The sequence below is a fragment of the Stigmatopora nigra genome, chromosome 5 (genome assembly GCF_051989575.1).
Source record: "Stigmatopora nigra isolate UIUO_SnigA chromosome 5, RoL_Snig_1.1, whole genome shotgun sequence".
Taxonomy (NCBI): Eukaryota; Metazoa; Chordata; class Actinopteri; order Syngnathiformes; family Syngnathidae; genus Stigmatopora; species Stigmatopora nigra.
Window position 1 is genome coordinate 4,384,843 of NC_135512.1, and position 27,054 is coordinate 4,411,896.

The following is a 27,054-nucleotide window of genomic DNA, read 5'->3' on the forward strand; positions in this document are numbered from 1 at the left end:
TAAAGATGCAGAAGTGGTAATGTTTAAAAGATAAGATGACATCTTGATAGAACATTCTTGTACTTCAAGAAACTCTTTGTAGTTTGCAACGGCTGTCTTAGTTTCATGGTGTCTAAATCCGTAGCGTCACTCGACCTATTTCAGTTGGCTCTTCAGTCCTCTGAAAATATGCTTTACACCCATTAAATAAGTTGATTTAAAAAAAATTCATTACTTTAATTTTTTTTTACAAAACATCAGCATTTTTCACAAAAAATACCATGTATACTAAGGCTTTAATTAGTTAAAAAATGAGTACTAAAGTCCAAATTCCCTGTGGAAATTATTTTATTTTAATTTCCCAAGAAGAGATTTATCCAAAAAGAATAATACGACAACATGATATTCTATCATGGACGAGTCATTATAACATATTTGAAATAGCATCCATAAAAAAACACACGAGTACCTATTCTTGCATTTTTTTCCCTCTTTTCTATTTCTCTTTAGTGTTAGCAATCAAAACTCACGCACTGTACATGTATTTAGTCCATGATGCAATGCGATAATGATAATGGCCGCTCACTACTTGGCACGGATTCTCACATACCTGCTCGCTGACCCCTACCCCGACAATCACTGATACTCAAGGAGCACGGTTGGCGTTCCATCACATGGTTGCTAGAAAAAGCCCTTGTCTTTCTTGATTCAAGTTTTTCCTCCTTATCCCATCCTTTCCTGTTCAAGTGCTTATACAATCAGGCTCCGGAGCAGGATATCAAACCTCTCAGGACCCCGAGAAGCAGGAGAAATCAATATCGGGACCATCCATGGAGTCTCCATGGGGGGTGTTCAGCTGAAGAAGTATGTGGATTGTTTCACCTGGTTTAAATCAAAGTCCCCTTTGGAAAGAAGAAAGGATTGGATGATTATCAGAATTATGGATGGGTTTTAATATGGAGAATGTTGTTATGAGTGGTAAAAAAAGTGATAACGCATACAATTATTGTCAGTTTAAGCATATAATTCAATTAAAAAAGCTACAGTGTTCCCTCGCTACTTCGCGGCTCAGACACCGCGGACTCAGAGCTTCGCGGATTTTTTGGGGAAAAAAATAACAATACAAATATTACATTGAAACAACATATTCTACTGTTTTTTTTTTGTTATAACATGAATTCCATTCACTCTACCCGTATTATATATGGTGTACTGTATATAGGGGGGTAAAAAAAATAAAAATAAAAAATGTAAAAAAAATGTATAAAAAATGTAAAAAAAATTACATTTTTTTAAAAATTAAATTCAAATTAAACATTTTTGAAGGGGAATCCCCACTTCGCGGAAATTCACTTATCGCGGGCGGTCCCGGTCCCCATTAACCGCGATGACCGAGGGAACACTGTATTGGAAAATTGTAGAAAAAGAACATGAAGCAATAAACAGTGCTCTAAAATCAGAAAATGTTATTTTTTAATTTCTAACATTGCCCAAATCTTTTGTTGCTTTGGACAACAATAGATGCCCAATCCAATTCATCTAGGGAATTTATTTATTTTACTATCTGCCACAACACATACTCAGTGAACAAAATGATTAGCGTTAAGGGCTCTAAGCTTCCCCAAAATGTTTACTTGTGCCCTATCTGACATTTGATCCCGATTACGGAGACAGACGACCTCCCTTTCGGCTTAAGCGCCGTTGAACATGAACGAAAATAAGTTCGTTGACGGTCCCAGAGAAGATTAAAAAGGATCTTATGATTTGTGTTATTAAATACACCTGACTGGGCCACGTAAGCTGATTACGAAGGTTCACAATTTACACCAATTACATGATCCAGATCAGATGGGAAAAGGAAGGGTGGGGAAATTGTGTAAGAGGACTTCCAGCCACCTATTTGACAGGGGGGGACGTGTCCGTGTGCCGTCACCATAGCAATCAGGGCTCGAAGGCGGGCTAAAGCCGGCCGGGAATGATAAATCCATCCATCGATTTTTCAAAGTTTGCCGCTCATGCGGAAACGTGGTCGATTTAATGTTCATCACAGCTACAAGTTGCTACTTGTGTAATCTTCGACGAGGAAGCGGAGGAAGGACAAATGGATTTCAATAACTGGAGGCGAATCATTCACGGAATGACTAGTTTGCTGCCCAGAAAGGCGGGCCTAAAGCAACATGTAGTATTGTAGTATCTGCAAAACGTGGTTGAATTAGTTTTAGTGAAGGCCCTGAAGCGTGTTTTTCTCTATTTCCAATTTGGGAAGTGAGCAATTCTGAGAATTTTAATCGTCTGTAAAAAAGTATAACAAAGAAGCAAGTGTCCAAAATGTTTTTTGTTCCAATATTTTCTGATGGAATCCCAAAATATGCAATTTAATGTTTCTTATGTTATTGTTGACGAAATTCTACATTGGCTTGGAGTGTTTCTATTTTTTTTACAGTGTCTTAAAGAAATAATCATCAGCAATAGCCTTTACTGCTTTGAAAATATTATAAAAATGCAATTTTATACATTTAGATAAATTATGATGGATTCCTACATAAAAAATATACACTCTAATCACTTTAAATCATCACTTCCAAACTGAATCAAAATCGGATTTTTATGCATTAACCTCGAATCATTTTTTGATCATTTGTACATAAAAATATAGAATGAGTAATTGCCACAAGCACATGCCACCCACAACAGAAGCAAAAAAAATAGATGTTCAGCTAGTTATAGTGAAGTGCTTAAGGCCATTTGGATGGTCTTCCAACCAATTAGGACCAAAACCACACAGTTTGTACAATTTCTAGGAGTGGCATCTACCCTAAGCAATAAACCAAAGTTGTAGAAAAGGCTGCATATTAACTGACCTGTCTGCGGCACTTTACCCAGCAGCAGCATGAGCCTGCGGTCCTCCAGATACTTTTTGTTTGTACTCTCAGCTCTACCAAGGAAGAAGTATAGAATAAAGAGTTAGACACTGGGAAACCTTTACAAACAAAAGACAAGACTTCATACTTTAACCACAGTGAAACTCATGAATCAGTTCAGTGAGTTTTTGACTCGGATCACAAAGGATTATTTCTCTACTCAACTGGAACAGCCTAACTTCAAAAAAACCCACAAAGGAAAAAAAAAGAAACTGCAGCTTGCAGGTAAACAGAAGGGCAGCTCATAAAATACATTTGCATTGAGCTGCAAACAATATTTTGGGGATGAAGACTCTAGGGAGAAAAAAAAGCCTTTAAAAAGTATTGGTCTCTGTGAAGTTTGTGTTCATGAGCAGGGGGTGCAGGCTGAAAGGACATGATGTCCAATTATCCAAGAGAAAAGGCTCAGAAATGAGCAGAAGCCTGCCTAGGGCTAGAAAATCTACCATTGCAGGGATGGCAAGGGGGAAAGGGGGGCTTCTGTCAAGTTTATACACTTATATTTTATATATGTTCGCCTTATTTTTCTAGTGTACATGAAAAGGGAAATCTCAGTGTGATATAGTGCAGGTCTTAACAATTACTATTGTATATGGTCAAATTCAAGCATCTAATCCATTTATTAGCTTCATCTAAAATGAACATTACTATTATTTTCTTATAGTTTGCTATCACTAAATTAGACAACGAACCTTATGGGATTTCCAAATGTGTACAGTGTTCCCTCAGTTATCGCGGTTAATGGGGACCGGGACCACCCGCGATAAGTGAATTTCCGCGAAGTAGGGATTCCCCTTCAAAAATGCTTAATTTAAATTTAATTCCATTTTTTATTTTTTTATTTTTATTTTTTTTACCCCCCTGTATACAGTACACCATATAGAATACGGATAGAGGGAGTGAAATTCATGTTATAACAAAAAAACTGTAAAATATGCTGTCTCAATATAATATTTGTATTTAAAAAAAAAAAAATTCCCCCAAAAATCCGCGAAGCTCTGAGTCCGCGGTGGCTGAGCCGCGAAGTCGCGAGGGAACACTGTATTTGTCTAATAGGTATGAGCTAAGATCACAAGATATATTTTAGATGAGAAATTTGTGGATTTATATCAATTTTTGATAACCAACTAACTTTAAGTGCCTTGTTTTGCTGAGTTTACTTTGAAATAAATCATTTTAAAATCCCATTTAATGAGAATAAAGAAAGGTATGTCCTTGCTACACAAAGTAAAATACCAAGATATGAACTTTAGAACATTGTATAATAAATGAAAATGCTATATAATGATGGGGCTATGTGACTTTCATTATGTGGAACTCACGTAAGTGTGGAGCAGTACTTGTGGAGCAGGAAGTCGGAAAGCTCTTGTAGGATGGGCTGATTGTGCAGTTCCACAAATTGCTCTCGGCATACCTAACATTTAGATAAAGAGGAATATTTTTCATAGGCAAAATAATCAGACAAATATTGAAGTATTGCCACAACAGAAGAGCAAAAAGCAGCAAACCACTGTATAATGAAAAAAAATTAAATCTGAAGCAAAACTATACTCAGTTGATATGCATCATAGACTAGAACAGGAAGAGGTTTCTTGAATGATATAATCACCAAGCAACATTTTATCAATTACCAACTAATACAGTCTGCTATCTCCAAACAGACATATCAGAAAATGTCGTCATAATCCATTTACGGGAGGAAATTCTCACATTGGGTAGCGTCTGGCACTTTGGAGAGGTGTTCTATTCACAAATCAATCTCAATTTTCACTGTACAAGGCCACATGTCTTAGTGTAGTTGAGCAGTTTGCCAAAGTCAATACTGTAGATCATGGCCTTTGCTTTGCTTTACAGTATGTTATAGACAATAAAAGTGCTCATTACTTAGATTTAACCCTCCAGTTATGCTTGTTCCTCAGAAAAAGCAACCATATTCCGACTCAATTTTGCCTCAGTATTGAAACTATATTACCAACAAGCGCATATTTATGGTGTTTTTGTGCAGAAAACTGCACTCTACATGCTTGAGTGTTGATTAACATGTTAAATACTTCAAATGCCAGAGCTGTGTTCAATTACCTTTGTAATTAGTTGGGAGGACCGTAGCGGATAAAGAGACAGGATTATGTGAGAGGATAATCGATCGTACAGAAGGTAAAAATCGCCATAAAATCGACATAAAATGCTTCAACGTCGAGAAAATGTAATGCAGTACATCTTTTGTTGGTGTAATTTTGACCATATGACAGTGAAAGTGAATACTACCTTGTTCATGGTGTCCACTGTGAGGGCGTGTGTCCAGAAACAGTCGTGAACTGAGACGAACGTCAAACCATAGCTTTGGGGAAGTCAGATTTAAGGAGAAAAGAAAGAAATCATAGGCCAGTTTAATATTTGCAAAAGGAGCCTTGAGTATAAAGATACATATTGCCAAAGGAAACTAAAATATACAGGTTTATATATAGTTTTTAGCATGAATTAATTGGAAATCAACCTTATTTCAATAAAAAGGATACCTGTGGCAGTACAGTGCTGTCAACATCATGTGTGTTGAATCTAATGAATGGATGAAGTTAGGCGGGAATGCGTTCTTCTGCTTCACTGTGTCAGGCCTCCTGAGAAGAAACAACCAGACACACTCGTTAATTAATATGTGTCACAATCATTTTTTTGTAGTTCTATCTGCCTACTTGAACTCATCTTATTATGTCTCATAATGATCTCTCTAAGGAGGTTGTTAGTGATTCCACACATTTACAATGGAAAATATCGTGCTATACTACAGTACATACTATAATCTACCCAGTAGTGCAAGGCTTGTTTTTTTTCTGCTTATGAAGAATAGACTCTTTGTTTTTTGTCCCTTAATTGGTGTTTAAAACAGCAAATAAACTACAAAAAAAGAAGCAAAAAACAAAATTGCTGTAAGGCAAAGTAGAGTGTGACTGTTGGGTCTTTATAAGTCTTAATACTTGCTAAGGTGGTTTGAGTATTACCCATTTAATGGGTAATAATGTGTCATTATTTGTTTATCATTTTAACTGGAGCTCCAGTAGATTTCAGATTCATTTTTTTTAAATTGCATAGTTTAGAATAGTTTTAAAAACACACTTACTGTTTGGTGTCATGGCTAATCTGGAGGTTTATGTGTTGAATGGTGCTCCTGAGCTGCAGAAAAAAAGACAAAGAAAGTATATATATCATTATGGAGATTCCTAAAACTAAAGAGATTAATGAGATGGACATTAAGGAGATTCATTGGTACATAAAATATAAAGAGGAAGAGTAGTTATAATAAAAAAAAATATATTTCTTTGACTGTCAAACACATTCAGCTTTTGAAGCAACCGAATATTACAGCTGGCAAAAAGAAAGGCGGCATTACAAAATGAAGGTGGCAGCTTTACATGGATTAAATCCTATCTTAGCCGTATCGTGCGAGTCACTAAGCAACTTACTTTGACGCCTCTAGTCAATTGCTTGAAGGTCTCAGTGAGACGAATGACACAATCACACTTTTATCAAGAAAATATTTGGGGGAAAAAGTGTCAGTGTGAGGAAAAAGCCTATTAGTCTATGCCACATCTGTTATCTCACACATCAATGCTTGTGCGAGGTTGTGTCGCTAGGGTGGGGGAGGTTTGGGGAGGTCATGTCCATCATGTTCCTCTTCATCTTTACGCCCAGGCATGTCTTAGCAAGGCGAAGATGACGTTTAATGTGAATGTGTGTGAAAATAATAGATGTTACCTTCAGTTTGAAGCATGGAAGGCCAGGTATTAAAGATCTGGACTATTATACATTGTACTGTCATCATTTCTTTATACAGTGTTCCCTCGGTTATCGCGGTTAATGGGCACCGGGACCACCCGCGATAAGTGAATTTCCGTGAAGTAGGGATTCCCCGTCAAAAATGCTTAACTTGAATTTAATTAAAAAAAAAAATATATATATATATTTTATTTTTTTACCCCCTTGTTTACAGTACACCATATAGAATACGGGTAGAGAGAGTGAAATTCATGTTATAACAAAAAACTGTAAAATATGTTGTTTCAATGTAATATTTGTATTTTTTTTTCCCAAAAAAATTTGCGAAGCTCTGAGTCCGCTGTATCTGAACCGCGAAGTAGCGAGGGAACACTGTAATGCATAATCTGGGACCTAGCTCAGCATGATGATGAATGAGGCCTTGGACACCCTGGATGGAGGACACCTGTGGTGTAAATCACCTGAGAACTGCCATTCAGATGGCCACGGGCACAAAAGCAATCAGTAACCACATAGAATGAAGAAGCGCTCCCCATTCATGGCATTCAGTTAATAGCAAAAACCTTGATTTCTAAAATGTTCATCTCATATTAGGATCCATGTGTTGTTTTTTTGACAAAACCCCCTCCCTAGTTCCGTCCTTGAAACGGTAGCCGCATTTATTATGATTTCACCTCAAAATGTCACAGATTCCTGTAAGATCAATGGAGACTCTTGTGACCCCTGGGAATGGCTCACCCCGGTTCTGATGGCAAAGGCGTTGTGGAGGGTATCGCGGCGACATTTGGAGTTAAGACACTTTCCGCACACTACCGGGCCTCTAACACAAAGCCCACACATTACATCACAATATATCCGTGCCATTCACAAAGAGATTCAGACACAGTATCTCTGTCAAATATTATCCATTATGTATGTCTATATATATCTAAGAAACAAAAATAAGTGTAAATCAACCCAGAGAAGAAAAAAAAAACAATAAAAACTAGGCTAGGAATAAATATTCCTAAAATACATCTACGAAATGTCACTGTAATCCATCCACAAGCAATGGAGGAGCCAATTTAGTGAATGTCCTCACCATAAAGAACAACAAGAACCAGAAAAATAACAAGAACAAAAAAGCAAGAATAATACGAGAACAAAGAATGATATTTTGAGTCCGCCTAAAAAATTCTGTCAAATCGCACCAATTCAGATGAGGACAGCACCGTGCCACAATTAGCAAGGCGTGGGATTTTTACTATAATCTCACATGGGCACAAGGGGTAGAGTGGTGTTGTGAGGGGGTTGTTATGGTAGTGAATAATAAACAATAAATATGAGCCAGAGTGACCTCTGATCCGATTAGTGTCTGACAATCCTGTTAAGCAGCCTTTGAAGTATATTCATGCTCCATTCTACTCTCATTTCCCAACCTTCATCAGGCATGATAAGTACTTGTTTACACCTCCTGTATATGGACGACTTAAAGAATAACCTGTGATTGGCTGGTAAACCAGTGAAAGTCATCTCTCACCACAAAAAGCCAGAAGAATTAGTTTGTAAACAAAATTTGGGAAATGATGCGATAGAAATAAAACAATCTTCCCCTTTCTTGAAATTTGTAAATTGCGTTTAATACTTGGTGTACATGTTTTGTGGTATAGTGACAGGTTTTAGCATGTTTGATAAATTAAAGTTGAAGTATTTTAGGTCATCCTTGTGTATTTAAATTTTTGAGATAGTAAGAAAAAGGTTTGGAAACAAATGAATGAATCAAAGGGGTCAAAATCATATGATAATATACTATCTATCTTGAGGCATTTTTTACGTTAAATAGCTTTTTTTCGTCGTGTTTTTATGCACATATAAGCCATACCCTCGATTCAGTCAATTATTTTGTTCGACAAAAGCGGCTTATATGCGAGTAAATACAGCATTTTTAATTAAAAGAAATTTGAGTTTGAGTATGATTTATCAAATAAGAAAAAGCCCATATTAATAAACATATTTATACTCATGTTAATGATCATATAGTATATGTAAATGTTCACAATTGTAGCTGAGGGCTAATTTCCATATTTAGTCCCTAATTAATTTATTTGCTTACAGTTTTAATTACATCTATAATCCCTTAATTTGTACCCTTATGAGGGTGAACTTGAAAAATAAAATGTCCGCATGATAAAGTTGTATTTTTATTGAGGAAAAAGCAATCTTTATACAACTATAATTAAATCAATCTAGTAGTTGATGTGAATATGAGCATCGTTGATTTATCTTTCATCACCACAGTTAGTAGTGTTTTCTTGGGATAATTATTTTTCTTTACGACAATATTAACAATAAAATAAGCTGTAAGGTCGGTCATACTGTTGCATATTTTTGAGAAAAGAAACTCCTCACCTGGCTTTGTTGTTATTGTGGTGTGATGAAATGCTCTCTTTCCATACATTTTGAATCAAACACAATGTGCCCCCTACTGTCTAGGAAGTGAATAACTTGAGAGGATTTGCTGAATTGGGGGGAGACGAAGTTTTGCGTCTGGCGCTTGATATTTTTAGCCACTTTCCTAATGCGTATTAGTTTGGTTACAGTGCCCGACGCCACATTTTGCAATCCTATCCCTTGTCTAATTACAAATGACCCACACAATGGCCTTGGATTGAAGAGGCAGAGAGGAGACTGGGAGATTGAATTTAATCCATCTATGTGTTGGGGTGGGGGGTGGGATGGGTGACCTTTCTGAAAGTTACTTTCATTTTTGTTGTGGAGTGATGCAACTGGATTAAGATGTTATTATAGCAGGGGATAAAAGAAGTCACGTGTACTGCTTCTTCATTGTCACTGTCAATGTGTGTGTGTGTGTGTGTGTGTGTGTGTGTGTTATCATCAAAGAGGTAATGGACCTTCTTGTCCATGCTGGACGTTAAACCAAGCAGAACCAATCAGAGGAAAATGAGGCACGAGAGAAGGAACCTTGGGGGAGCCACCATCTGTCAGGAAAGCTCTCTTGCACCTACTTGTGAGGTGTCACTAACCCTTCTGAAGCAACTCACTGCTTGATGTCATACTTAAGAGAGGACAGCACAGTGAGCAACCTTAAAGCCTTGCTGCCTGCATGCATTTGGCATCTGCTATTCAGTATGTCTTCTTCCATTATTTACTTATAGCTAAGTTAAAAAGGACGGGGCTAGGAATTACTCAAATACTGGAAAGACTTAGTCTAGTAAAAGTAACGTAATAGTAAAATATTGGGTAACACAAAGAGCAACTACCGTATTTTCACGGCGATAAGGCGCACTTAAAAGTCTTAAATTTTCTCCATAATAGACAGTGCGCCTTATATATGGAAAAAACAGAAAACCAAAAACGAAAAACCACCACTGTCGGATATTAAAAAAAACACAAACGCCTGAACTGAAACAATACTGTTAAATATGCAGATGCCATCTTAGTTTACAACATCTTCCATCATATAGCTCCTCCCCCCACTGCAAGATTTTATACAAAAAAATCCAAAACATCAACAATGGCTGGCTCTAGAGGTGACTGTGTACCTGTTAGTCAATAGCAATTACCGTATTTTCACGACTATAAGGCGCACTTAAGTCTTAAATTTTCTCCAAAATAGACAGTGCGCCTTATATATGGAAAAATGTAATTCATTGAGGGTGCGCCTTATAATGCGATGCGCCTTATAGTCGTTAAAATACGGTAATCATCAACACGCATACAGTATATATCCTACCATGCTATCAGCAGAGGTGTTGGTACACTGACATTTCTATCTTTCAGTTGCGTCACTGTCAGCCTATTCACAGTAACAAACAACTCTAATGATTTTGTGTAGCTCCATTACAGTCAGGTCCACCCTAGTGGTAATCATACACACCCATCAGCACTAAACTCTCCAACACCTAACCTATCAGGACCTGGATATTCTAGCCGAAACACTCTGACTCGTTGAAAGCATTGAGTACAAAAGAAAATGTAACCATCGAGAATGGCATGCGGGGCAGTCAGAGCAAAATGGCAGGTTTGAAAAGAGATCTAAAAATCTCCACACACACATACACAAAAAAATAGAGACTAAAAACAAGAATCTATAAAAGAAAAAGAAAAATAATTGACTTTTTCACTATTGATAGATATTCCATGAAATGAGCGACCTCGCTCTGAGGGTGAGGATGATTTTCCTCAGTGGAAAAAAATTGAAATTTTTCTTTTTCATCCATTTTTTTTTAAAAAAAAAGTACACTATGTGCACATCACAGTGCCATCACAATAGGGAAAATCAAGCAGGAACACCGCAGAAGAAAGAAGAAGAAAAGGACTTCAGTTTGAATACATATTAAATTTGCTTACCATTTGGCTACGTGTGCGGTGGTAGGGTTGGATGATGGGCAAGCCTAAGGGGGTCATCCACTGCACAGTGTGTCCTGACTTAGATATGAGTCTAGCACTCTCCGTCAGCCAATCCTGTAATAAAGACCAAACTTTAAGCCCAAATGATTTGCAGTGGAGTTTGTCCTGTCTAGAATTTTAGTGGGAATCATAATAAAAACCCCAGCTGCACCCATCAAATCTTGAGGAGCCCACTATGGCTAGCTTACTGATGGACCATAAGGATTCTAGGAAATAAAGCTATAAAATTTCCTTATAACAGTAAAGTATAATAATAAAATAAGTGACATGGTTTTATTGTATGATAGAATGTAGTAAAAGAAGAATTTTGACGTTAAACAACGAAACTTTTATTACATTGGTAATATTATTATTTTACAACATTAGTTAGGGATGTAACAATTAATTAATGTAGTATATATCCATTTTTTAAGAAGGTGGCGTAAACACTCAACCTTTAGCCTCATACCACAAAATGTTATCACCCTCTCTTATATCGTCATATCATTTCCAGGTATGAAGCACTCACTACACAGTCACCTCTAGAGCCAGCCATTGTTGATGTTTTGGATTTTTTGGTATAAAATCTTGCAGTGGGGGGTGGGGGGGGGGGAGCTATATGATGGAAGATGTTGTAAACTAAGATTGCATCTGCATATTTAACAGTATTGTTTCAGTTCAAACGTTTGTGTTTTTTTAATATCCAACAGTGGAGGTTTTTCGTTTTTGGTGTTCTGTTTTTTTCCATATATAATGCGCACTGGATTATAAGGCGCACTGTCTATTTTGGAGAAAATTTAAGACTTTTAAGTGCGCCTTATAGTCGTGAAAATACGGTAACTTAATCCTTGCACCCAAACACACATCTGTGAGGAAGATAAATCATAGTCTTTCTCTGGTCACATGTGCTCTCATCTTATAGCTCTGTCTGAGCCAGAAAGAAAGACAAGGAGACAGCTAGGGAGTGACGGGTGGACTAACTTGATAGTTAGAGACTAACTGATCAATGAGTGGATTGATAGGTGGCGGATCGAGAAGGAGAATGTGCCAAGAATAAATGGGATGTGTTCGAGGAAGGAACGAGGTCAGCTGCTGTGATTGATTTGGGGCCGTAAATTCTTTATCTGAAACCCAGGCTGTCCCGTTCAATCCCCCCTGGGGAGGAACACCAAAGCAGCGGGAGCCGGTGCTATTAGGAGTGCTGGGCAGCACGCTTCTTGTGAAGATAATGCACACAATCCCAGCCAGGTGCTAGTACTGATGCTATAAATGGAGCATATGTGATGAATGTGTGCCGTTGGCAATTTTTATCACCTAATAGTGCCAGGAACTGGTCATTAATAACAGAAAAAATATGACTCTCTGTGGAGATGGAAGTTACTCAGTACAAGTTAGCTAAGGAATATTTCAAAAGTGGAACAATATGTTTATCTGTTATATGTGAATGATGATAGTGATGGATTCGATGAGGACTTTAATGGTAGACACACTCACCTGAATCTCTCTTGTTCCTGTGAACATTTCTTTCAGGCCACTGAACACTTGTCGCACTAGGTAATGAGATGCTTCCCACAAAAAGTCCTAAAAGACACAGATGAAATTCAATAGGATGATCTGTTACATTATGACATTTACACCCAAAAACTTTTATTTTTTTACAAATACAGTGTTCCCTCGCTACTTCGGGGTTCAGCTAACGCGGACTCAGAGCTTCGCAGATTTTTTTTGGGAAAAAAAATAAATAAAAAAAATACAAACATTACATTGAAACAACAAATTTTACAGTTTTTTTTGTTATAACATGAATTTCACTCTCTCTACCCGTATTCTATATGGTGTACTGTATACAGGAGGGTAAAAAAAAATTAAAAAATTAAAAAATTAAAAATTAAAAAAAAACATGCTTAAAAAATTAAGCATTTTTGAAGGGGAATCCCTACTTTGCGGAAATGTACTGGTCCCAATTAACCGCGATAACCGAGGGAACACTGTAAAAGATGAGATTATATGACTTCTGTGCAGTTATAAATTGGATTACCATATTTTTATGGACTACAAGCTACACTTTTTTTCATATATCATATTATTTTGTTTTTCTCTGACCACAGACAGCCTGCTTTTTTTAGGCTATAGTGATCTGAAAAACTGTTATGTTAACAGTTACCTATTCATCCTTTTTTCCCCTTAATTTGACTATTGTTGCTTCAATGTATCTTTGTTCTTGGTTTCTAAAATAAAACAAATGACACTCAAAAAAAGCAACATAAAGCCCAATGCGACGTGTGTATGTGTGAAATGTGTGTATATTTAAGCTTTACATGCTGAATGAGCTGAAGTCTCATTGGATTTGTAAATGTGTCAAATTTAGTGGGTTCCTTTAAAATTGTTGGGAATTATAATTTGGAGCTTCTACTGAATATTTGAGACTAATTAGGAGTATTTTCTTTGCAATAATGTCGTGAGGCACCATGGAAGCCCACTAGTGTCGTTAGTTATATTCAATGTTACTCAAAAATTCCCCGGTGAAGCAATCAGGGCACGATGATGCGAATGTCGTCTACAATAACAATCTTGCGTGTAAGATAATACTCAACGGGGCCATGTAGTTTCCATCGGCAATGGAAATGAGATCAAATTTTGGTGTGTTGTGAGTCATTTAAGAAGATAAAATGATTCCTGAAAAATGAGTGATAACCACTGAGGACAGAAATAAAAATAGAAGTGCAGTATCACATAACTGTTATCGGTATCCTTCTACTTCTGGCTCCCCTGATACAACAAGTATTATATTTCACTGTATTACGATTGTATTTGTGAGTAAAAACCAGCGACTGCACTTGTATATGTGCTGAATCAAGGTCAAAGCAATGCGATGAAAACATTTAAATGTTCTCGTCTGGCTGAAAAGCAGTTCACACATAGCTTGTATAGCAAGTGCCCCACATAAAGTGGAGGAGATCCTGTTCTAAAAATAAACTGGAGTGCAGCATGAGGGAACCTCTCTACACAGCATCCCCCTTATCCCCTCATCTCCTCCTGTACTGTACCTTAGGGAAGTCATCAATCTCCTTCAGGCGTTTCTCGATCTGGAGCCTTCCCCCGTAGCGGGTGACCCCATACACTACGGTCATTACAGTTTGCTTGACCACTTTTCTATTGATGAAGCCGTCTAAGATCTGGGCGATTTTTTGGCCGTTCCGAGCATCACAAGCTCGGAACTCCTCCACCTGAAACACAAAATGAGTTGAGGTGGGGTACAATCAATGTGGAAAAAAACAGGAGGCAGCCATCCCTCCATTGCAGTTTGATGCAATCAAAACTACAGGGTTTAGGAAGTGCACAATCATTTAATGCACCATGTTGTGTTGAAAGTAATTGGCACAGCCTGATGTGGTAACATTTGTAGTTCTGTATTATAACAAACATTGGAAAACAAAGGTGTTTTTGTGTTCCTAAAGAGAAAAAAAAAGACCTTCCCGAAAATTGGGGGTCACAAGTAGTACAATATAGGGCTTAAATTGGAATTATGGTATTTTCTGGACTATAAAACGCAGCAAAAGAGCGATTTATGGTGGTTGTTTTTGTCCCCAGAATGAATACCTGCTGGCAGTGTTCTCCAGAATTGATACTGAAAATGAAGACCGAGAGTTTGGTGGGTAAACTTGACTAAATCCAAACTATTAGTTTTTCTTCTTTGGTATGGGCCAGAGGAGTGATCAGCATGTAAAGTATCAAGATTGATTTTAAGCGTAAAGGACATTTTGAAAGAGAAAAACTTATTAGTCTGTATATCAAATCTTTCTTTTATGACTTTAGTTCTAGCATTTTTATGAAAAACCCCATACATCATTTTTTATGGCTCGGCAAATTGTTAAATAAAGCTGTCATGTTGATAAGGAGCATTTTAACACCACTCAAAACAACAACACCTATAATAACTGTCTTAATCAGAATAGGTCTAAAAAGTATATTATCAAAAGAGTGATATTGATTTTTGTAGCTAAAGTTGTGACCAGTGAATGCAACGTTTCAGGCTTTATTGAGTGTTGTCAGCTAACCTGCTGTGCAACTACACTGTACACATCTTGTGGCAAGTCGCAGGACATGAGGTTGACAGAGGTGGCGCCGATGATGTCTCGGCCAAGTGCGGCGTAATGCTGGAGCCCGTTGCAGGAGCCATCCTGATGGAGATGTAACATAGAATTAAAAAGAAGCCTTGTGTTGTAAACTAGTACACAAATATGGGTAGATGTGCTTTGGTTGCAGAGAAGTGAAATGGATGAGAATGTAAATGAAAAATCTGCCAATGATGACTCAGAAGAGCATCAGAGTCAAGGATCGTTAATGTTGTTATCCCAATTGGAAGAGAAAAAAAAACAGTGGATGTTCATAGACGGGTGATAACCGTATTTTCACGACTATAAGGCGCACCGCATTATAAGGCGCACCCTGAACGAATGACATTTTTCCATATATAAGGCGCACTGTATTATAAGGCGCACTCTATTATAAGGCATACTGTATTATAAGGTGCACTGTCTATTTTGGAGAAAATTTAAGACTTTTAAGTGTGCCTTATAGTCGTGAAAATACGGTAATTGCTATTGACTTCCAGGTATGAAGCACTGCCATTGTTGATGTTTTGGATTTTTTTGTATAAAATCTTGCAAGGGGGGAGGAGCTATATGATGGAAGATTTTGTAAACTAAGATGGCATCAACATATTTAACAGTATTGCTTCAGTTCAGGCGTTTGTGTTTTTTTAATATCCGACAGTGGTGGTTTTTCGTTTTTGGTTTTCAGTTTTTTTCCATATATAAAGGCGCACTGTATTATAAGGCGCACTGTCTATTTTGGAGAAAATTCAAGACTTTTAAGTGCGCCTTATAGTCGTGAAAATACGGTAATTCGCAATAATATCATAATCTTGATCTTAAACGCGATGTTGCATTAATTAATCAACATGATAGACAATTAACCGAAGACTTCATTTATTATTATAATGACTTTCATTAATTTTCACTGTAGCATAACCTCATTAATTTAACATTTTCAAAAAGCCTGCATGTGTAGATTGAAGTGATGGATTAATTGCATTTGCGATACAACTTATGTTAAACATATTTTAAACAGAACATACAAGCTGGTCACATGGGTGAGAAAACCACAACTAACTGCCAACTGTCAGTGAGAAAAATGCTTGCTTTGCTACTCAAAATGAATAATGTTCCATTTAGAGCTGCCAGAAGTGAAACTTGTTCTGATGTGCGTCTCAAAAGCAAACAGAAAATGCTAGAATGCATCAGGAGACCACTCTCTTTTCAATCCATATCAAAAGGAAAGCAAGTTAATAATAAATAAGTGATGTAGTTATATACAGCAATGCTTCCAGAACAAAACTGAGGTTCACTAAGTTAGAATGAATGTTCGATTTGGATACTGTCTTTCTCTCTCCTCTAATTAATTTTATGTCTATTAGGAAACTTGGAACAAACAAGCAAAATAGTCTAATGATTTAAATGCCAAAGATAGTGTGCAGGTTGTCGGTGTGCCAAAAGACGATTCAATAACAGGCTAAATGGCCCAAAAAGATTATGCCAGTCCTCGAGAGTAAATTTTAATGTGCACTGTAAAATACCCGATGAAAACAGGACAGTAAAATTCTAAATTTGGTGGCTATATATTTGATTTACAATTGAAGAAATGTGCTCTGCTTCTGATACTCTTCATTGAGTTAACCACCGGTAATAGTAATGATAAAATCCACGTTCCAGAATAGGGAATAAATGTTATGTTCCCATCAGTCAGATCCAGATAGTATATTTTAAATTTTGGATGCGGTGGAAATGACCTTGTAATTAGTGTTTCAAGAGGTTTGGTGTTCAAATCTTAGCTATGGTCTTAAAGGGACAGCTCATCTGTCATTCAATTGAGGACAATCACTATAGTAAATAAATGAAAAGAAAACAATGATAGTACCTGATGCACAGGAAAATGAGAGATGTACTGTGTTGGGTCTGGAGATCTAACGGCGTTGGCAATTTCCATGCAGCAGGCGAGTACTTGCCATGGTTCATCTGCATTCATCCACCATTTCTTACCCTGAGGAGACAAAACATGGTCATGAAAAACACTGCCCTGCATATATATTATGGATCAAGCAAATAGAGGTGAGAGATAACTCTCAAATTTTAAACAGCCTAAAAAGTTGTACAGAAAACATGATCTGCTATAGTGCCAAACACATGGTAGGTAAACTGATAATCAGCAATCTATTTGTCTAGCCCAGTGGTGTCAAACATACGGCCCGCGGGCCGGATCCGGCCCATCTGGTGGTTTGGTACGGCCCGGGGAAGAAAGATGCATTGTATAAAAAAATATGAATTTTCTTTAAAATTTGTAGTTCTTGTATAATCCGCTAAGGGGCACAGTGTTTTAGTACGTGCAGACAACATGAATTGACATTTATTTATGTTCTTATGTTATTCTCTTGTTCATAATATATTGTTCATAATGTAAAAGGAAAATTCTTTTAATAAACATTTTGATAATTTACTCATTCTTTGCACTAATTATTAGTATTAGTGACTAATATAAAGAAAAAAAGTAGGCTTATTGTTAGTTTAATGTAATTTTGCAATGAGTTTACTGGTCCGGCCCGCTTGATCTCAAATTAAGCTGTATTCGTCCCGCAGACCAAAGAGTTTGACACCCCCTAGCCAATAATTTTAAAAAAAGACATACGCACATCCATTGGGTGATCAGCAGAGTCCAGAATGACCTCCATGATAGAGTTGGCATAGTCCAGCCTTCCTTTCAGAGAGCTCTTCTTCTTCAAACCTGTCAGATTGACTAAGTGAATCTTGACCCAGTCCAAACCCTTTGGCCCGAGCGGCTTGCCCTCTGCGAACAGCAGGATGGAGCGGGTCAGATCACTACCCAGGTGATTGAAATAAGGAGGACAGGGGTACGTGCGCCCTCGGAAATCCATATTATGCGGGAACCAGAAGGCCTGGTCTCTGATGTGGTTGGCAATGGATAGTTTATAGAGAGCGTCCATGCGTAAACTATGCATCTCACCACATTTCTTTCTGGCGTTAATCACATCTCGCTTCATTTGGACCTTCTCTGTAGCAGTGTAAGAGTTGTCCTGTGGGTTAAAGTGTGGAATTTTAGGGGCCTCTGACATTGGTGGAGGGATGTCAAGTTTTTCACTGCCCCGATCATTGAAGATGGAGATAATAATGTCCAGGAGAGGTTTATTGATCTTCCAGGCACAGTTACCCAGTTGGTTAAGGGAGTCCAAGACAGGGTGAAGGTTCTGGCATCTCTCCAATAACTCCTCATGCTGGGTTGCCCCATCCATAGTGCGCATCAGCTTGACGGGTGTCAGTAGGTATGCGCCAAACTTGGCTGACGTCCAAGGCACGGGAGGGCAGTACATTGGGATCACAGAGGAGTCGAAGGTCAGTTTACTCTCCATTGCTTCCTGCTGCATCTGAATCATGATGGGGTGGGGCTTAATGAAGCCCACCTAAAGGGAAAGAGGCAATTTTATTTAAAGCAACTGCCAAAAATTACACTAAATTTTAAAAAAAAACTTTGTTACTGTTCGATGCGAAACTTTGTAGGTTTAAAGCAACTGCCAAAAAATACACTGAAAAAAAAAACTTTGTTACTGCTCGATGCAAATACTTTGTAGGTTTAAAGCAACTGCCAAAAAATACACTAAATTTCAAAAAAACTTTGTTACTGTTCAATGCAAATACTTTGTAGGTTTAAAGCAACTGCCAAAAAATACACTAAATTTTAAAAAACTGTGTTACTGTTCGATGCACATACTTTGTAGGTTTGAAGTAATTTTGGATAATTTTATTTTGAGACAAATATGCTTTTAAATGACACTGTCTTCACTGATCAGAGGTTTGGGGCTAGAATGTGCATATTTATAGAAGTGTGTCTTAAAATCAAAAGCAAGCCAATAGTTGTTGACTATTACCCCACAATTGCCAAAAATCACCCTTAGCATTCACTCATGACTATAAATAATGTACTACTCCACTACTAATAAGCAAAAAAATACTACTAATAAGCAAAAAAATATTTCATGTGTACATATATCAGCAACAAGTGTGCTCTAAATTACAGCCTCAAACTGAATTTACACTCATCGTAGTTGAAGTACTGCTGTTTCTTTGAGACTACATCTTTATTTACTATGGAACTAGTGAGTTGAAAATAGATTTTTTCCTCAAAGAAACACAGCACTGATAGCAAAGAGAAATGAGATCAACATTGCTTTGCACTACTCAGACTGTCATGCTGTGCCATCAAGTCATTAGGCATCTCCCCTAACGAGCTAACCTCCAAAGAGAGCAACAGCAAAGGTAGAAGAGTTGCAAGCAAAGGCAAGAACTACCTCACAAGTGCAAGGTGAAAAACATTATCTCCTGGTCATTCATCAAGTGCCAAAAGTTTTTTCTCTCTAGCGTTTTCCCATGACACGGCCACTTCTTGATCCTGTGGTATGGTGGCATCCAATCGGCAAGCCAATTAAAAAGGGGACACTAAAAAAGGGATTAGCCTGGGTTTTTTTGCATGGGAGAGTAAGTGGGTTTTCATTATTGGCACTCGTGGGAGAGCCGTGCTCAATGTTTGGGTGCACAAGATGGCAGACTTAAAAGTGGGAAAAAAAACAAGGTGAAGTGTATTCAAATGCTTAAAGTGCTGTTTTTTTCTCGCCTGTACACTGTAATTGTTACTAAAAAAAAATATGACTGAATCCAGGGTACGGCTTATATGCGCACAAATTAGACTTGACATGCACGAAACGCCATAATGCCAACAATGTGGCCGATATGGTGATTTATTTCAAAATAGAGAAAGGATAAACATGAAACGCTGAACAAAATTTATATACAGTGTTCCCCCGCTACTTGGCGGTTCAGCTATCGCGGACTTAGAGCTTCGCAGATTTTTTTTTGGAAAAAAAAAATACAAATATTACATTAAAACAACATATTTTATAGGTTTTTTTTGTTATAACATGAATTTCACTCTCTCTACCCATATTCTATATGGTGTACTGTATACAGGGGGGTAAAAAATAAAATAAAAAATAATTTTTTTTGGAATTAAATTCAAATTAAGCATTTTTGAAGGGGAATCCCTACTTCACGGAAATGCACTTATCGCGGGTGGTCCCGGTCCCCATTAACCGCGATAAGCGAGGGAACACTGTATATATTTATGAGAAACTGTAAAATTCTACGATTTTAATGCAATTTTAAGGGTACGGCCTATATGCGAGAAAATACTTTAATCATTTTCAATGGACAAGGACAACATGTGATGTGAATACAATACCTGTCTGTTGCTGCGAAAAGTGTACATGTGGTAGAGGATGGGAATTCGCTTCCTGGCGTAGGCTGAGTTATGTATGTCGCTATTGATTTTCAGGTTCTTGACCATCAGATCTAGCAGGTATGTTCCAAGCTCCAGTGTGATTATGTAAGGCCAGTTGGATTCAGACCCCTGTAGCGTGGCCCCTGATGGGTGCTCCGACTCCACCTTGCACCACTCTTCCCTGGGAAGGATGTTGTATGCCTGGAAGGAAACGTCAATAAAAGGTTTGCAGATGAGCACAGAGTGATTTGATTCTTGGAAAGCGAGTTCACTGTAGAACACTAGTCGTTTTTGTTGATTTAGATTTTGGAAAACTGAAAATTCAGGGAATTTACAGTATTAAAAAAAGTCTTCTGACTAACATGGTAGCAACGATAAAACAATTAAATGTTTGTGAGTCAAATACTGCATCACAGAAAGTGAATCATTGTTTTGTTCTTGTATTTTCCTTTAAAAAAACTACATATTTGTAAATTTTGGCCATTTTTTTTTACAATTTCAGATTGGATAGGTTAAAAACATAACTGCTAAAAATGTAAAATAGATCTAAAGTAGTTGTATAAGTAAAGAATATGCATGCATGACTTCAACATCTAAATTTTTACCTCGGTGTCTTTGGCTAGAAGGCCCGTGTAAACATTGTAAACTTTGCCCAGCTTTTCCACCATTTGATTTCTGTACTTATGCAGTACTGAGTACTTGGTGTAGACACGATTGCCCAATTCTTTAGCTAAAATCACCAAGGACTCTCCACTAGGCGGCATGCTGGAAATAGTCTAGTAGGACACAATGAACAGCAGTAAATATACAGTTGTGAAAATCAATCATTTACAGGTCATTGTGCATTTAGCGATATTACTTGTAACATGATGTCCACATAGCTGTTCTCTTCCAGTACACAGAGGTAGGGATAAAGGTTAAGTTTGAAGTCATTGCTGTTAGTCTTCCCCAGGTTCATCTTCCCCTCTCTGAAGGCCTGGAGAAGTGATTTGCGCCACTGAGCCTGTTGCTCTTGCAGCAAAGCCCTCTAAAAGTACATTTATTGGGAAAACAACACAGTCAACAACCTTTTGTCAAATACATGTTTTCATGCAGTGAGTTAAAAAAACGGCCTGGCTGAAGTTTGTCATCTGATTCGACATTTTTTTTGGTGTAAAAATAGCCATGCCATCCTCATTATATCTTATATAAAATGCGGAATTTCATTATGAAATTCCAGGGTTGACAGAAAATATTATCTGTGCATACAATTTAACCCAAATACCTTCATATTACAGGCAGTCCTCAGAATATTTTCAGCTGTATGACAGGGATGTTTCATTTTGCATCATTGTTCAAATAGTTTAGGATTTTTGCACAATTAAAAATGTACGTCTAAGTGTGTTAACACTATCTTAATCTTCAAAGTAGGTAGTTTTGAGTATTGACAGTCTAGACTGTGAATGGAGAGGTGACTGACTGCCTGTCTCATCTCAGGGGTCCTCCATTACAATAGATTATTATTCTGCCCTGCTTGCTGGTCTGTGTTTAAATGCTTCCTGGCCACAAGGGACTCTCTCGCTTCCGACTTAGCCCATCTGCAGCGATAGGCGAGCCAGCCCTGACTGTAAATGCCAAGGTTAGGAAAAAAAATTATATGACACTTCACTTTACTCTTCTACGTTTAGAGTGGACAATTGTTTTAGGGTATAAAAGTATTTTATGGTTAAAAAGTTTCATGTTTTAAATAATCCCTACCACTTTCCAACAAGTTTGGCTATTCAAAACGATGAGATATTCAATAGAATTGTTAAAAAAATAATAATTAAATCCTGTTTTAGACAATTTAGAAACACAGTTTTTGACACCATGGCTTAAAGAACCTGAGTAGGTTTCTCAACATTTCTATCAATTGCATTTATTTGAAATACATCGAAATAAGAGTGCCTTACCATTTTGGCTATCTTCTTTGTGATAAGCCTGGTAGATTCCACAGAGTCAATGGTGACTGTGCAGGCCTGTTCCATGTCGAGCTGGAGTTTAAAACGTTTCTGGAGCTCATCATGAGTAAAATTCAGCTTGGGATATTGGTGATCATCTCTCTAAAACACATTTTTTTTTGTAAAATTTGACACGGCAGCAGCAAGTTGTAAGAGACTATTGAGTTAACGGCGGAAAATAGAAAAAAATGTGAAAAGGAGGACGGAGGGCAATTTAAAATGTAATTCTCAGGACATTATATGAAACCTTGACATCTCATTTTTTTTCCAAAACCTTCAGTAGCCCATAGCATTAAAGAATATATAATAGAATACTTTCTGGTAAATAAATGTGTTCATCAAATCAAAGCAGTTAAATATTTAGAACAACCCAAATTTCCGGAACTGAAGGACGAATGTCTCTCTAACTAAAATCAAACTGCATTTTATATGAGCATATAACACAGAACAAACAGTATTCTAATAAGCTTGAGCTTCAGCCACCAACGCGGTCTCTGGAGCCTCCACCAGGGACTGTCCTGTTTGCTATTCCACTATCGAGCGAGCCAGTTTATTTGGGCATCGTTTCAGCCGTTCAGTCACTAGTGACGTCAGTTGTGAATTATGAAACAAAACAAATCTTCTTAGTCAACAATGGTACAACAAGAAAAATGTTAGTATAAATGAGAAGCAAAAAAAATGAAGTATTTAGGCTTAAAATAGAATGGAAAGGAATATATGAACAATGACAATTTTCATTCCCTTGACCCAACTGGACCTTTAGTTTACATCATTTCTTAATAGTTAGCAGTATTGCTAACATAAACGCCGCCTTTACAGTTTCCAGAACTGACTGTATGTATCTGGACTATAGCACATATACCTAACAGTCTGACCAAAGGCAATTACAGCCTTCTTGAGGTACCCCTGCTGTTATTTAACCTGTGGGGTGCATCTATTAGGGGCGCTGCTGGATGAATGTTACTTAAATTACTTAAGAGTTAGGGTTATTTAAAGAATGGGACATTACTTGATAGAAATAAGATTTAAAAATGTGAATTGTGTATCAATGCATTGAATGTGATAGCCTCTGTGATGGGGATCATTTTTTTTAACTTTTTCGCTTCTAGTAAAAGAACTAAAAACACCATCAAGTTCATCCTAGCGTAGGGGTAGGGATCCTATGGCTCGGGAGCCACATGTGGCTCTTTTGATGGGTGCTTATGGCTCTCCGCTAAGCTGTGAGCTAAAATCTGGACACTATCTCTAGAGTCATTTTAATCTTGCAGTTTTTAATTAAACTTTTCTGCATGGATGAATTCATGCATCTCATTGATTAGCATCAGGGTAAGAATTTTTGTCATCATAATTTTGAGACTTTTTCTACTTTAAAGGCAGTGAAATGACTAAAAAAATGCACATATTTTCATGTATTTTTACTTCTAGTAAATTCTGAGTATGGCTATCAATGAATAACAATTGAAAATATGAATTGTTTATGGCTCTCTCTGTCAAAAAGGTTCCCGACCCTTGTCGTTGCATCTCTGTTTTTGTCTTTTAAGATTATTTTATTCATTATCAGGGGTCTAAGAAATTTGGGATTTAAATACTAACTAAATATTTTGGCCAACTGTCTTTCACAAGGTCAACTATGCTAGTTGTTGTCTATCCCTGAAAGACATAAATGATAAAGAATATAGGAGTTAAATACCTTTGTGTAGAACTCTTCAACCAGTGTAGGGGGTTTCTTATTTATATCGAGTCTGTTGGGGGGCTGGTAGTCAGGCTGGATGAGGTGTACAGCCTTCAGCACCATGTCTCTCTCATCAAGCTGGAATACACACTTGGTGAAGAGATCATCTATAGAGAGGCCATGCCGCATCATCTGGTTCAAACACCTAAAAACAAATACACGATCCATGAACTGAATGAATGTTATTTAAAGATTCATAATGGCAGCAACAAAAATAATCCAAGACAAAGAGTCACTATCCACTTTGCAGGGAAATTCAGATTAAGACTCCCTTGCGATATACATTATTTAAGTTGCCTGTGTATATTTACTTTACTATGCACTATGTTATAGATCACTAAAGAGTATCCCTTCTCCTTAATTCCAGGTATTTTAGTCAACTGGAGAAGCATGAACAATGTTTGGTTACACTGCCCCCTACAGGAAAATTTAAAAACTACATTAAAATTTTAAAAGTAAATAACACAACACATACCGTTAATATTACCCATATTTTAACACTCCCCATGTGATACATTTTTTTGTATACAGACCTATTAATAATTTCAGGAGAGCTGTGACCATTACGAGCCATACATTCCAAAGCAGCAGAATATGATCCAATATTTGGTTGCAGACCTGCCTCCTCTATGAGAAGAAATAAACGGCCAATCCAATTTAAGATGCCCTGAAAAACAAATAGATAAGCAAACAAATAGATAAGCAAAATAACTATCATCAAATAGAATTAGTGTACTTTAAAAGCACACATTTTCTCGCATATAAGCCAAGAAAACAACCATTACTGGATTAATTACAAATTTCCTTATGATATTGAGCTTAGAATGGATTGCCATGACATTAAAGCATGATTTTCACCCTACCTTTTTAGCCCAGACTCGCAACATGATGTTGTAGACGTCGGTGTCAAGAGCGGCTCGTCGACTCAGACGTCTGTGCTGACTCATCAGGAAGTTTTGGGCTCGATTGATGTCTCCGGCAAAGACACAGGCTTCCAGCCAAGAGAAAATACAAGAGCGAATGTTGCCCACGGCTCCTTCTTTGACTTGCAGAGTATGATCTGAAAGACCTGCAAAAGGCCACTTGTCCGCTTGCTGGTTGAGTCTCTTCTCCAATTCTTCCACTTGTGCAAGGTCCTCATCAGTCACCTGGTTTTTAACACAGGGAGTTCTTTCCTTAGGGTTCTTCCGTTTGCCTTTGTTGGCCTTTAGTGATTTAGTACTTTGAGCTTTAGCATTCAAGTTGGTCTCATCAGCCAAGATAGTACTCGATATGGTTTTATAACTTGTGCCAAGAAAATGTCGTTTTCCTTTGCCACCAGGTTGATTCTTCTGCAGTTTCTCCCAGAGATGTACCCGTCTTTTAATTTTGCTTTTCTTTTCTCGAGTTAATTTTTCCATCCAGCGAGTGGGCTGGGATTTAGAGGAATCCTTTACGATATTCAGATTTGATTTGGAAATATTGAGCCACTCCGGGGGTGTGTTTGTAGGAGTTCTGATAGAGATGTGTCTCCTTGATGGAGGGACTTGAAAAAAATCCACACTTGCTTTTTGGACATCATGAAGACCTTCTGGTTGGAGTTGCTGGATCCTAGCTTCTAAAACTTGGAGGTACAAAAACACCCCCCCAAAAAATGAGTTAACTACAAGCTTTTTAGAGTAAGTAAATAAACATGAAAGTGCCTCTAGGGCGATTTGTGCATTGTGATTTTTTTTAGGTATGTCCTGATCTCATATATTTTTGCATGTAGCTAGAAGTTAGTTTATTTTTTTATGTAATATGACAAGATAAATGACAGACAAAAATAAAATGCAAAAAATATTATTCTCTTAATCATAACTACCACGATGATGCATTTTAATTTTGCTAAATTACTTACCATCTAATAGCTGAGACTGTTCCACTACACGTTTCTTTGCTTCTTCTGTCTTCCGGACAGAAAATGAGACGTTTCTTCGTATTTGCAAATGAGGATCTACAGTGTGTTAAAAATAAATAAATAAAAATATGAGTCAAAAAGCAGAAAAAAAAGATGGGTGCGCATTTACGATGGTTGTCATTGAAACTAATTATGTTGAGATCGCAGGTTATTTATTATCTGACAAGTGATCTGAAAGCAAAATTCACTAGTGCATATCAAATCACAGCAGATAAAACTGTTTAAAAGTAGAAATTTAAAAACGACGATGGCATTGGTCACTATATGCAAATGTTACAAAATTCGCCTCACCTGGTAGTCGTTTGCCTGTTAGATTCTTCATCGACAGACATCGCTGACAGGATTCGGTAAGACGGGTACAAGACGTACATTTTTCAAGAAAAGGTCGCCGATTGAGACGTTTAACGAAGGCACAAACTCTTAGAAGTGACATGTTGACATGTAAGAACCGCATTACATCCCTGCACTAGGGCGCCATGTTGATCCAGACTAAGGTAGTCGCATGGAAGTGATAGTAAACAATTGCAGATACATCGATAGACACAAAATGTCATGTAAAAAAATGCAATAGAAAAAATACATTTGGATGTTTCAAAATGTTAAAGAAGATTATTTCCGTTAATATGCACACGATAAAAGTGTTATCTGTACCTTTAAATCAGGTTGCTTTTCAGCGAATTACTTGAAACAACATAGTATTTTAAAAGCTCCACTAGGTGTCAGTGTTGCGCTAGAAAACTGTTCTGCTGTAAATCCGTTATGGCTAGCGTCATCAAATATGCATCTATAAATTACTTTTAAGTGTTTTTAATTTCTATATGTATAAAAAAGACCAAATAGTCTCCACAAAAGGCAGAAGATTAACTGATTATAGAAGCAGGTTATCAAACCTAATAAAACATTTTCCTTTTTTTTGTTTTAACCATTAATAAAATCAAT

General features: G+C 37.2%; 1 protein-coding gene across 1 annotated transcript; it reads right to left on the minus strand.

Moving 5' to 3' along the window:
* Nucleotides 1-309: 309 nt before the first annotated feature.
* Nucleotides 310-26,626, minus strand: polrmt (polymerase (RNA) mitochondrial (DNA directed)). Its single transcript, XM_077717662.1, has 21 exons — nucleotides 26,407-26,626; nucleotides 26,056-26,151; nucleotides 25,040-25,779; nucleotides 24,710-24,843; nucleotides 24,135-24,321; nucleotides 22,397-22,546; nucleotides 21,325-21,492; nucleotides 21,071-21,241; nucleotides 20,427-20,666; nucleotides 17,809-18,594; nucleotides 17,040-17,162; nucleotides 15,119-15,241; nucleotides 14,108-14,287; nucleotides 12,555-12,641; nucleotides 11,022-11,135; nucleotides 6,016-6,068; nucleotides 5,417-5,515; nucleotides 5,166-5,238; nucleotides 4,223-4,314; nucleotides 2,841-2,914; nucleotides 310-881 (listed from the first exon to the last, which is right to left on the minus strand). Exons 1-21 carry the CDS (start codon nucleotides 26,567-26,569, stop codon nucleotides 832-834), a joined length of 3,903 nt encoding a protein of 1,300 aa, XP_077573788.1. The 5' UTR covers nucleotides 26,570-26,626; the 3' UTR covers nucleotides 310-831.
* Between the last annotated feature and the right edge of the window lie 428 nt (nucleotides 26,627-27,054).

Bases quoted from the DNA above. Each gene is read 5' to 3' on its own strand.
- polrmt (XM_077717662.1), bottom strand. From the start codon at position 26,569: ATGCGGTTCTTACATGTCAACATGTCACTTCTAAGAGTTTGTGCCTTC. The intron at 26,152-26,406 runs GTGAGGCGAATT...AACACACTGTAG, and splicing joins AACAGGCAAACGACTACCAG to ATCCTCATTTGCAAATACGA. The intron at 4,315-5,165 runs GTAGTATTCACT...TCTAAATGTTAG, and splicing joins CAGTGGACACCATGAACAAG to GTATGCCGAGAGCAATTTGT.